Source organism: Aythya ferina (genome assembly GCF_964211825.1).
Source record: "Aythya ferina genome assembly, chromosome: 2".
NCBI classification, from domain to species: Eukaryota; Metazoa; Chordata; class Aves; order Anseriformes; family Anatidae; genus Aythya; species Aythya ferina.
In genome coordinates, this window is record NC_140297.1 from 130,896,993 (window position 1) to 130,909,365 (window position 12,373).

A 12,373-nucleotide genomic window follows, 5' to 3' on the forward strand; every position below is an offset into this window, starting at 1 on the left:
GGTGGCTGTTACCCTTCCTTTTAGCTAGTAGAAATGACGATCCTCATACATGAAATCATAACAATCTCCAAACAAAAACTCAGATTCATGCAAGTACCCGAGCAAAGGTACATGTGAGGCCACTCAGGAATCCGAACTATGCAGATGAAGAGACTTGACTGAGCATTGATGAAGAAGAATAGGTTGTACACATGCTTGAGTGCATTTAGAAACAGTAAAAGCAAAGAGCAGGAGCAAAAAGACCATGCAGAAAGAGGGAACCCTTGGAGATAGGTAGCAGCTAGCACAAAGGGGGCTGTATTTGATGTCATTCTTCTGTGGGAATGACACTAGAAATACCTGTTTGCATTATCCATTCTTACTCTGATAAAAGATTTGAGTGAACATTGAAAATAGTCTTCTAGTCTTCTACAAGACACAGGAACATGCGACTATGCCTTCGTGGTTGTTCTGTAATAACCAACACTGCTGGTTCCTTATGTTGTATTAAGGACGCGTAGTCTACACATGTTCTTGGCATATATAGGTATAACAAATACAGAGCAATACGAACAGTCCACAACAAAGATATTTTATGATTCCCAGCTCTGTCATTGTAATTCTTCATTTGGGAGTTGTACAGAACTGAGGTGATGTGTAAGGGGATAGGCTACCCCACTAGTGTTTAAAAGCCACTTCTCTAAGGACTATCTGGAGGAAGATTTGACAAATTCAGTATCTGACACACTGTTGTGAAAGAAATCTTAACATCATAGCATGCCCCCCACCCCCAAAACAAACACATTTATTTCCTCCTAAATTGCTCTTGTTTAGGGTTGATCAAGCATATAAGGTGGGTCACCTTACAGGATTTCTCTTTGATATTTCAAATCCTTTCTGGCTCCTCTAAAAGGCCTTCTTTCCCTACTTCAGTAGCACCGTAACTCTTTACCTGGAGGTAAAAACCCAATTAATGAAATTCATGTTCAAACTCCCCTAAGTAAGATCACTGAGATGAACGAGCAATAAAGCCACAAAATCAGCTCATATTGCCTACTTCCTCTCTTGCTTGGATCCCTACTTATTTCAGAAATACAACTTCAGTTTGCAAAACTATAAAAACAACCTGTGAAAACATGTCCATTCCCTTCAGAATGATTACACATTTTCCATGTGATTCCTCCTTAGTATTTTGGGCAAATAAATACCTTATATTAAAACATTCTTCTTGACAGATCATGCATGAGATGTGTTTGGGAGACTGTAGCAGCAGATGTCTGCGCTACAACTATTTCTTGGTATTACAAACAGGCAAAGGAAGGAGTTCTGTGGTTTTCTTTTGTCAAGTTTTTCTTTTCGGGTAGGGGGATAAGGAAAATTCAAACTGCTGCGTGACAGGGGCTGTGGTCCTATGTAAAAAAAACTTCGCTTTCCATTTTTCTTCAGTATCTTTTCAAATGAAAGAATAAAAGACAAACTTTATAGAAAGAGAAATGACAAAGATTTTGGAAAAGATCTCCAAACAGACTAAAGCTTTTGCATCCTGAATTTTGTTGACCATAAGGGTACTTGTAGAGATTGGGAGGCAAATCTGACCCACAAGCCAGCTACAATTTAACAGAATGGCTCACGGTTCCTGCTTTCTGATGCCATCTCATCCAAATATCCCTCAGATCCAGACAAGGAAAGGGGTTTAGGGACCTGTTCTCCCCTCTTCCCACATGTGACTGAAACACCAACATACCCAGCCATGAGACACAGAAGGAGCTACACCATCCTTTAGTGCCTCCATCTGTTCATGTGGCAAGCTCCAGCAGAAAGATGAAGTGTCTGTGGATTTGAGTAATACATGGTAAAGCCAGTGTGCATTTTGCAAAATTCTTAGATACAGCTAGAAAGGCATTATCACTAGACTTATGCTGCAGTCAAACAAGGTGTGCCACCTTAATAATTCTCATTTTATTCCTACCTTTTGGCAAAATATATTACAGTTAAACAGTTTTTTTTGTCATTCAGTGGGATAAATAGCAAACCTTCCCTCAACACATCTACGAAACACTATATATAGATCACAAATGACTGTGCAGAATTCAGACTTGCATACACCAGAAACTAAAAATGCTCTCAGATATCAAATACACCATAGCATGGTTCTTTGCTTGTACATTCAAATATATTTACCTTAATTATATTTACAGAAGTCTAAGGCCTGCACTTGCCCTACTACATTGAAACAGGTCGTAGCCTTTTTTTTTTTAATTAAATTAATAACCAGAGAAAATTTACTAACGTGCATTGGAAATAGGAGCTCAAATTAAAGGAATGAAAAATCTCTATTACTTAATGCAGATGGAGATAAAAGCATGATGTATTAGAACAGAGATTCTAGACCAATATCTCCATTAAACGGTCTGCACTGTAACTTGGAAATGAGAAACCCTTATTGCCTTTCTGCATGAAGCATTGTACTGGAAGGAACACTGCAACAAAAAGCTTTGGACTTCCTCCATGGAAGTAAACTGCCTTAGATCGACATGCCTTGGGGATGGGAAGACTAACTCAGGAATTCTTTAAGCCAGAATTTGGAAACACTCAACTATTATTACCTGGAGAAGCTTAGTTAACCTTCCACATTTAATTACAAAGGCAAATGGCTAGAAAGATGGGTGAATAAAAAAAAAAAAAAAGGTAAGAAGCAAATATGATGTGCTTATTGTCTTTTATTGATCTCACTATTTACATAACCAACCAGAAAAAAAAAACTTTTCATTTCCTTCCTGAGGGAACATTTCATTTGTTTAATTTGTCCTAGAGCACAAAATGTATTTATTTATATGAAATTTACTCCTTTTGCTTTGTTTGCTTGCTTTCCAGAAGCCCTAAAAGGACAGCATCAGCTTCCAGCAAAGTTGTATCAGTTGTTGCGCCCAAGAACCTAGATGTGAGCTCAAGGTCCAGCAGTTTCAGGCGTACTCGAGTTCCTTTCTGGTATTTGCTGTGAAGAAAAGGGGAGAAGGAGAAAAAGGTAAGTTTTGTTAAGCAACAGTCTTACATCTTCTAATCTTCTATGGCTGTTCTCCTGTCTGCAGACTGAAGTAGCAGCCCCATAAAAAACGTGTTGTAATGGAACTTAAGACTGAAATATAACACATCAGCACTAAAAGACTGAACTTTGGATACAAAAACATACTAAATTCTGAGTTTCCCCAAAACATTAGTGTTTAGTTTTACATCTTTTTAAAACCATTTACTGTCATGCATATGGTATTCTTCAAACGTTACTTGCCATTGAAACAGCTTCCAACAAAAGGAAAGTACTAGACAGACAAGTACTAGACAGAAAAGCTTTACACACTCAGAAGATTGAGAAACTGAATTGATATATGTTAATAACCCTGTGCAAGAATCTGCTGGGACACACTCTGTAGTACTGCAGAGCCAATCTTTGTTGATGTAATCCCATCCAAGGAAGAGCAGATAACACCAGATCCCAGTGAAGGGTAGTTATTGTATAGGAAACTGTTTGTGTCTTCCATAAGGATGTTTTACTGTATCATCTGGCATCATACACATGATTATCTGCTTGGCAACACGTCATTAAAGAGAAGGACAAGCCATTATTAGATCACTGGTGACATTGCTATTATCAAAGAAGCATAACGCCAGCTGACTGGTTTATATTCCCAACTCCGGGCCTCAGGCAAGATAACTTTTTTTGTCTTATGACCTCCTCCAAAGTGAGGTAGTATCTGCAAGTTTTTTACCATGTATTATTAAAAAGAAACCCCAGAATTGCTGTACAACACTTGTAACGAAACATTCTTCCTACAGCTTTGGGTTTTATTGTTCTATTCTTTTTTAATTTCTTTTGCCCTTTACGTCATACATGTAGAATCATAGAATATCTTGAGTTGGAAGGGACCCACAAGGATCATCAAGTCCAACTCCTGGCTCTACACAGGACAACCCCAAAATCAGACTCTATGTCTGATAGCGTTGTCCAAATGCTTCATGAACTCCAGCAGGCTCAGTGCTGTGACCACTGCCCTGGGGAGCCTGTCCCAGTGCCCGACCACCCTCTGGGTGCAGAACCTTTCCCTAACCCCCAGCCTGACCCTCCCCTGTCCCAGCTCCATGCCGTCCCCTCAGGTCCTGTCGCTGTCCCCAGAGAGCAGAGCTCAGCGCCTGCCCCTCCACTCCCCTCGTGAGGGAGCTGCAGGCCGCCATGAGGCCTCCCCTCAGCCTGCTCTGCTCTGGGCTGGACAAACCGAGGGACCAAGATGCTAGATTGACTATGTTTTTTGGTGTTTTTTTTTTCATTTTCTGACTATTCTATCTTACATTATTTTGCTTAATCCTATGTAAAATACTCAGTTATGTTATAAACAGCAAAGGAAGATCATTTGATAACTCTAAGCAAGTAGCTACACAGGATACTTCAGTGAGCGAGAGAGAGTTTCTGAAACCCAGTCCCGATTAATCCTGTGATGGTCTTCATGAATCAACACAGTGGAAATCCCAAACACTTTCTTAAAAACATGAAATTGAAAACATTTATCTGCCCAAAATATGAAGAAAAATGCTGCAGCGAAGAGTATGTCACAGGTACTAAAACCAGAGAAAAGCTTATGGGGGTTGTTAGCCCAATAGCTGGAAACAATCGGTTCTGCTCCTTTTCTGTGTTTGCATTTCAAAAGAGCACAGTTACACAACTGATGATAATAATTCATGAAAGCTGACACGTGACTTTTAAGAATAATAATACAAAGGCAAAACAAAATTAAAAGACAATGTGCAAGACATTAAATATGGAAGGCATCTGTTGGGATTTGTTAGTATTACTTAAAAGAGAAAGTTCCCCAAAGAAGTCAGGATGTTTTGACATAAGGTGAATGAAGAGGAAAGCTACTCACTGCTTCCAGCAGCCAATGCTGAAGAACCTTAAATGATACCTACTGGCTAGTGACTTTTAGCCATTTGGGCAAATGGGAGAAATATACAGAAAATTCTCTAGTGTGAATCCAAACTTTACCTTCTTTGATAGCTGCTGGCTAGCTGGGTTGCCTTAGCATGATCTTTGACATATCTTTGTCTTTGACATAGATTACCAGACTTTTCTGCCTTTATTTATGAGTGTAAGGAATGGATGGGGCATGAGAGAAGACCAATTAATATATATATATATATTTATATATATATAAATATATATATAATATATAATATATATTTTATTTTTTTTGAGAGAAGTCAAAAGAAAAAGCAGAGAAGAAAATCTGAGAGGGAGAAATGGGCTATGGAAACAGAAAAGAGAGGGAGCAGACAGCTTGTAACAATACAAAAAGGAGGCTTAGGAAAATACGAGGGAGGGAATAAATGGTAAAGCAGGTGACAAGAAAATATTGAAAACAGTGTAAGAAAATAGACCAGAAATGAAGGAAACTGTATACAGAGGAGAGCTGCAGAAGAGAAAAAATCATTGAAAAATAAAGACTGCTATAATGCCTGAGTAACACCGAATTTAGAGCCGTAACCTACAACGTTCTGTGCTATTTTGAAAAAATGAAATGTTTTCAACCTAATAAAATTTAATACTAGAACTAGTGGGCTTGTGACAAGCATTAAAGACCAGTTGCCTCTCTCCTTCTTCCTCCCCACCTTCTACAGGAAAAACAGCTCTCCAATGATGTAAAGCAGAATGCTGCTGTGAAATCTCTCTTCAGAGTCCAACACTCTTCTATGCAATATTGAACTCAACGAGATTTAAATGGAATTAGATGTCCTGTCTATATGTGAATATGTAGAATGGAGAAGATACTGAGTTATTTGCAACTGAAATACAAAATATTACTTTCATCACACAACAGCTCCTTTTGGGGTCTGGCTGCTTGACTATAAGGGTAAGTGTTGCCCATGTGAATAGAAGAAACTATTTTTTTCTTATCAAACATCTAAAAGTGCTAGTCAGAATGAAGGAAGCCAATGAGAGAAATCTGCAAAACCTGTTCTTCTCACAATTAATAAATTAGATATAATTTAGAATTTTATATATTAGAAATAATTTAATAATAAATTATTGATCTCAAGCATGACTCCCCCCATTTGAGCATTATGAAGACTTTCTTGTAGTTTGCAGGGGACTGTGTAGTTTGCTGGGGACTTTGCTCAAGTTTCCAGACATTAGCATATATTTGTAATGCAAAATCCAAGGAATGGTATTTTTGTAGGAAGCACCACAATCTTAAATGTTGCTTCAGTAACTCAAAATGATTCCAGATAACTTTAATCATGCGTAACTCAATTACTAAAGAAAGTTTTCCAGTCACAGCACATCTGCTTACAGAGATCCTGAAGAACATCACTTTAAGGAGCTGACACAACTGCCAATTTGTGTGAATATAAACATTTGGTTTTGTGACAGATGTTCCCTAGAGCTAAAACACTTTAGAATAAACGAGAAGTGGAAGATGTAGGAAAAGTAGAAACACGAATACAACTTGCAGTGGTGGTCTATCCACCACATTTAGAGCAATATGAAATGATAGGTTGCTCTACGCATAGTAATCATGTTCTATCCACAAAGGTATTTATCCTTAAAACAGACAAAATTATCCTATGTTTAAAGCAGAGCTTTAAGCAGGACCCAGAAACAAAGCAGGCATTTTATTATTTTCAGAATGTCTTAGGAGACACAGAACACTAGTGGGAAAGGAAAGAAAGTATCTACTGCATTTTGCAAAAGGACTTGCTTTATTTTTAAATAACAATGCTGGTATTCAACATCATCCTATCTCATGACCATCAGCAGGAACCATTAACCTTCCCCCAACCCCCAAGCATGGTGTTTGTCAAGGGTGCACACACATTTCTTCTACCACTTCCTACTGGCAGGTAAGAGCACTAAACTCACTTTGAAGCAAACAAAAATAGTTTGGTTGACAAGGCGTAGGAATATTCTAAAAACTTAAAAAAATATTTTTAACTTTTAAAAATATTTTACAGGTAGAGTCAAATCTTTCTCCACTTCTACAGACCTTATTTATAAAACAGTCAGCAGAAGGGAGTAGCAGAATTGAATTCATGGAGGTAAGGCACCTGGGATAGATATTTCATTCAAACTCGATATTCTACAACATTTCTACACATAACACACATCCTCGTGAGAAAGCATTTCTCCTCTCTCCTTCCTCCTAACTGGCAATATCCCAGAGCACAGGTGGTCTCTGAATCCCCTTGCTATCAATTATGCTTTATCAACATCCTAACCACCTAGGAGCAGTAGCCCAATTTTATTGCACAGACATCCTTGAAAATATAAACAGACACTGGGACCTTGCAGCCAATTTTTTCTTTTCACTAATTCATCATTTCCTAACAAGAGCTATAATTTCTAACTCTGGGAATGCCAGTTGTGGTTGGAGGGACCCAGCCTTGGAGGTGGAAACCCAGCACTGCTGCTGCCAAGCCATGACCCCATACAGGGTCAGTAGAGATGTGGGCACCCACTGGAGCACCTGCCAGAAACTTTCGACTGAATTTAAGCCAAGGATCAATGGGCTACAAAAAGCTTTCTGTCATATGAACAATTACTCACAGGCTTCTCTCCATCTGTCCTCAAGTGGGCAAACTGCAGGGGACAATGGCACACCTCTTCTCAAGTGTCCATTTCCACAAGATGGCTTACAGCTAAGTTGGAGGCAACCCAAATAATTGTTTCAGTGCTCTTTGCATCATTTGGACTGTTGTGGAGAATTTGAGAAGACGCAAAACAAAAATCTGTTTTCTTCTTTGAACCACAAGTCTATACAGCCACACATCACCAACGTATTACAGTACGTAGGAGCACAGAGAAAACATACAGTACAGCTTTGTGAACACTACTTAAAGAAACTTTAAAAGCAAATAAAAAAAATAAAGTTCCATTAAAATTCCATTAAATGTAGGGCCTTTTATCTTTGCTTTTTTTTTTTTTCCTCTTGAACATACAATAAATACAGTATACACTTCCAAACCGAAGCAACATGGAAGCTTTCTTCTGACTGACTACATCCCTTTTATTGCCATCTGTTCTTTACCCTAATCCTTTCACTTCTGCACTGAAGCTTTACATCTCGTAAAATCTTAATAAATTAAATGAAACATCACCAAACCCACAAAACTCTACAGTCAAGATTTTCAACTTGTATTTTTTACAAAGTAAGCCATTTTAATATGTCCCCTTAAAACATATGTATAAACAACAACAGCAAGAAATAAGACGATGCATTTTTACATAATGAGATTGGAAAGGGGGAATATGGAATGACATATTTCAGCTCTTGCTAACTTTCAAGAAGGCTGGGGGAAAATGTTCATTTTAAAAATTATAAGTCATTTCAGGCTCCAGCAAAAGGTTTACCAAAGGAGTTAACTTAGAAAGCAATGAGCATGTAAAAATGAGGAGGCTATAACTAAAAATGTTTTTTGATCCTAATTATACCATTTGCTACCATGAAAATGGGACACTAGCTTTGCAGGTGTGCAATTTCACATGTCAAGGAAGCATCCTCATTACTAAATGGCATGAAGAATTTTATTCAAACTCTAAATTACAGGTGCAAACATTAAAGCGTTTTGTCAAACTATCCAATGTTTAATGCTGCATGTGATCACAAATTAGCAAGCAGTCCTTTTTCTATTAAAACTACACAAGTTATTATTTTAAAGTTCAAAGTAATAAACCTTTCATTTTGGGGGACAGTGCTTCAAAAAGAATAAAATTGCAGAAATTTTTGAGCCTCACCAGGTCTTGCCTAGTATTTCTCACTCATTTTAAAAATTCACTCACACATATCCTCTATTTCATATCATAAAAATACAGGGCTGCAGTTTTGAAAGACAAAAGGAGTATGTTAGCTTATATTCCTTCTATTTCATTACTGTTTTTCCATTTTCACTGTGTTTGTTTTTTTTGGAACAGTAAGTAGTGAAATTCAAAGATAAATCCAGGGCATGCTACAACCATCCTCACCCACCGTTCGTTCCTCCACACCATCCATCCGACCCCTTGTAAGCCTGCCCCTCTGAAGGGAACAGGAAGGCAGCTATAAAACCTGGTTTTGCATTCCTATGCTAAGGGCACGATTAAAAGAAATTTAATTCGATTATTTTACATTTTTGCATTTTGCATCTTTTTTTCTTTTTTTTTTAAACATCTCCCAACACATTCCAATGACGGCTTTCCAAAACGGAAATCAAAGGAATCTCTAAATTATCTTCTACACAAAATATATTAATATAAAACACTCCAAGACAGAGCTAGAGTTGAACCACAGCGCTCCCAAAGAATGCTATAAGAAGCTTTAAAATCTTTCATTTTCATACTATCAGAACTTCAAAATGTGTTTTCAGATCTATTAGTCAAGAGGTTTTGTTTCTGTGACCTTCAAGTTCATCAAGTCCAACTACCACCTAACACTACCAAGCCCACCACTAAACCACGACCATGTCTCTCAATGCCACATCTCTTAAATTCCTCCAGGGATGGGCACTCCACCACTCCCCCGGGCAGCATGTTCCAATGCAAAAACCACCCTTTCTGTGATTTTTTTTTTTCCTGATATCCAATTTAAACCTCCCTGGTGCAACTTGAGGCCATTTTCTTGCAACCTATCACTTGCCACCTGAGAAAAGCGACCACCACCCTCCTCACTGCAAAACAAAATTCTTGTTCAGAAATATGAATGAAACAAAAATTACCAAACTGCTTGCAAGGCAAAGGCAGCACAGTTTTACAGAGCAACTTACAGCTTGGTACAGTGGCTTGTTGGGGCAAAGAGGTCCCAAATTAACTTCATATGTATGCACAAAGTTGCAGAAAGTGAATGTAGAGAGGTAGTATGAGCTCTGCCCTGAGCAGAGCACGAGATGGTACAATACCACTGTATGGTATCTTGCTGCCTACCTTTCCTTAAGGGCTACTAAAGACAGGAACATGTAGAAAACTAAATAACCACTTACAGATCTTGACCTGTTAAGTTATTAGAAAGATTGAAGATTTCCTTTACTGAAGGAAAATACTGGTATTAAAACATACTTAAATCTATCTGGGAAAAATACATATAACTGCAGGAAACTGAGGTCAAACAAATGCAAACTAGAATCACTACTTTATCAATAATATTGACTAAATACATGGGGAAAACAAAAATAAAAACAAGCAAAAAAAAACACACAAAACAAGGAAGCTATTCAGCCCCTGATGGCTTCAGCCAACGAGATGCCAAAACAAATGCTTTACTTCGGTTCAGGGCAACCTGCTGAAATGTAACATCTTGTGATGCAGTGAAGTCCAGAGAGATAACCTGAGGGTCTCCTTTGGCTTAAATTCCATTCACATGTGATTCATCATCACAACAGCCAGTCATTCAAAAGAAGGATGGACTCTCAACATAGGATTTTCAAAGCATCCCTGTTTTCTTCAAATAAACATTTCACAAAAATGTTCCGAGGTTGCTGCAGATATTCCGTCTGAAAATACAACCTTTCTTCCTGTGATTCACCAGCCCACTGCCACTTCATGTGTTTGTTTTTTTTTTTCCCAGTCTTTGTTTTCAACTTTCCTTGAACTAAGCGAGAAAGCATGCCCTCATTTCTACTGAACGTTTACTTTTTTGTGACACCTGATTAGTATTTTACCAGAATATTTTTGCTTCACGTGTCAGGATAAACGTGTCAAAACCATCCTTTTACAAGGGAAAAAGCTATATGCTGATGTATATACACATATACACTCTGCTAGATAAAAGGATCTCATGTTCTTGGCAACATTTACTACAATACTGTAAACCTGTATGAAACCATCAGCTCAGACAAGTCACTGTCACCTTGTGGTTTTGAACAACAGCATGTAAGTAGAGCCTGAAGCAAGCACTGTCAAATCAACAAGTGCTTTATGTACCTGAGGAAGTTCACAGGCAAACCCCATTTTGTTCTGGTCACTGCCAAGCAAAAACTTGAAGTGAACACCAGAAAAAAAAGTTTGGGGATAATAGCTAGATCCTGAGGTGTGAAAAACATTCTGGAGCACCTGCCAGTATTCCTGGCCACCAGCTCTACCTCTGCAAGGTAGAGCTTGCAGAAACATTCACAAGCACACTACAGTCACTGCAGGGTCTTGAAATTACTAGCAATTAGTATAGATAATTACCAAACAGACTGGCAAAAACAGCAGAATGTGGGGGTACCACTTATCATTAGTGGTGAAGTGTTATCTCCATTTATGCACACGGAGCTGCCCAAAACCATGGCGCGTTGGTCAAGCCCTGAATATCTTCACCCTGTGGGACTCAAAGTTCAGGGACCTTGTCGCCCTTCCCTGGGTTTCCACTGGCTATTGAGGCACCTGGTAACCAAATGGAAACGGCACAGACATAGGTGAATGGACAAGAAAATTTCCAAGCACTGACAGCTAAAAGAAGGTAAATGCAAAGCCCGACAAAAATTATTTTGTGATTATCACGGAAAAGCCCTGAGCAAACCGCAGTGAACTGCTATTGCAATGATACCAATCATCAATGTTTTTAAAATAGCAAAACCAGTAAAAAATGCCAAATATTCACTCAGAATGGTGACAAACTTCCAAAACGTAACATGCATGCCTTTGATTCAGACAAGAACCAAAGCACACAATGTTTACAAGAACTGACAATTTTTTTTCCTTGGTATTTTTTGTTACAGACTGCAAAAATGAGTTTGCATTAACTAAAACTTTTGGGGCCGGATGATTCCATTTTTAGAGCAAGAATCCAAATACTAATCTCTATTTTCAAATGCACTTCATATCACACCAAAGATGAATGCTATAACCTTTTCTCTATGGCACAGTGAGGTACGCTTTGACAAATGAAACCTGCAAAACGTGGCTCCTGTCATTTCTCAGAATGTCTATCAGATATGGATATGGCATCACAACCAGTAATTTATGCCAGTTACTTTGTCAGTCTACACTGTAAAACTTATCCTTTAACTTGAGAGCAAATGTCACTCCAAGGGAAGTGAACAAAAGAAATCCAAGTCCTTAACCCAGATTGTTTTATTTTTTCTCCTGTTTAAACTAGGCAATGAACTACTTTGATAAAAATATTGCTTCATGAGGTACAAAATGCTAAAAAATAAAGATTATGATATACTCCGACTTCTAATAGATTTACCTAGTTATACTACAAAACAGTTCAAAAAGCATAGCCCTTCATGCTTATGGGCACCAGAAGCCTGGCAAACTGCTCAGAAGATGAAAGAATAAAAAAAAAAGTACTGATGTGAAGCCTGCGCTAGCAGATACTCTTCTGTCCATCACGTTCCTAGTCCCAGCCCATTTATCCAGCGAATCTCACTCTCCTCTTGGTTTCTTACCCAA

General features: G+C 38.2%; 1 protein-coding gene across 1 annotated transcript in view; it reads right to left on the reverse strand.

The window, feature by feature from the left end:
• Window positions 1-2,681: 2,681 nt before the first annotated feature.
• Window positions 2,682-12,373, reverse strand: part of LOC311432740 (tumor protein D52-like) — a 112,725-nt gene continuing 103,033 nt past the window's right edge. Inside the window, exon 7 of the mRNA XM_084511217.1 lies at window positions 2,682-2,974. Coding sequence (XP_084367343.1) covers window positions 2,821-2,974 — 154 coding nt within the window. The 3' untranslated portion in view covers window positions 2,682-2,820. The remainder of the gene's footprint in view (window positions 2,975-12,373) is intronic.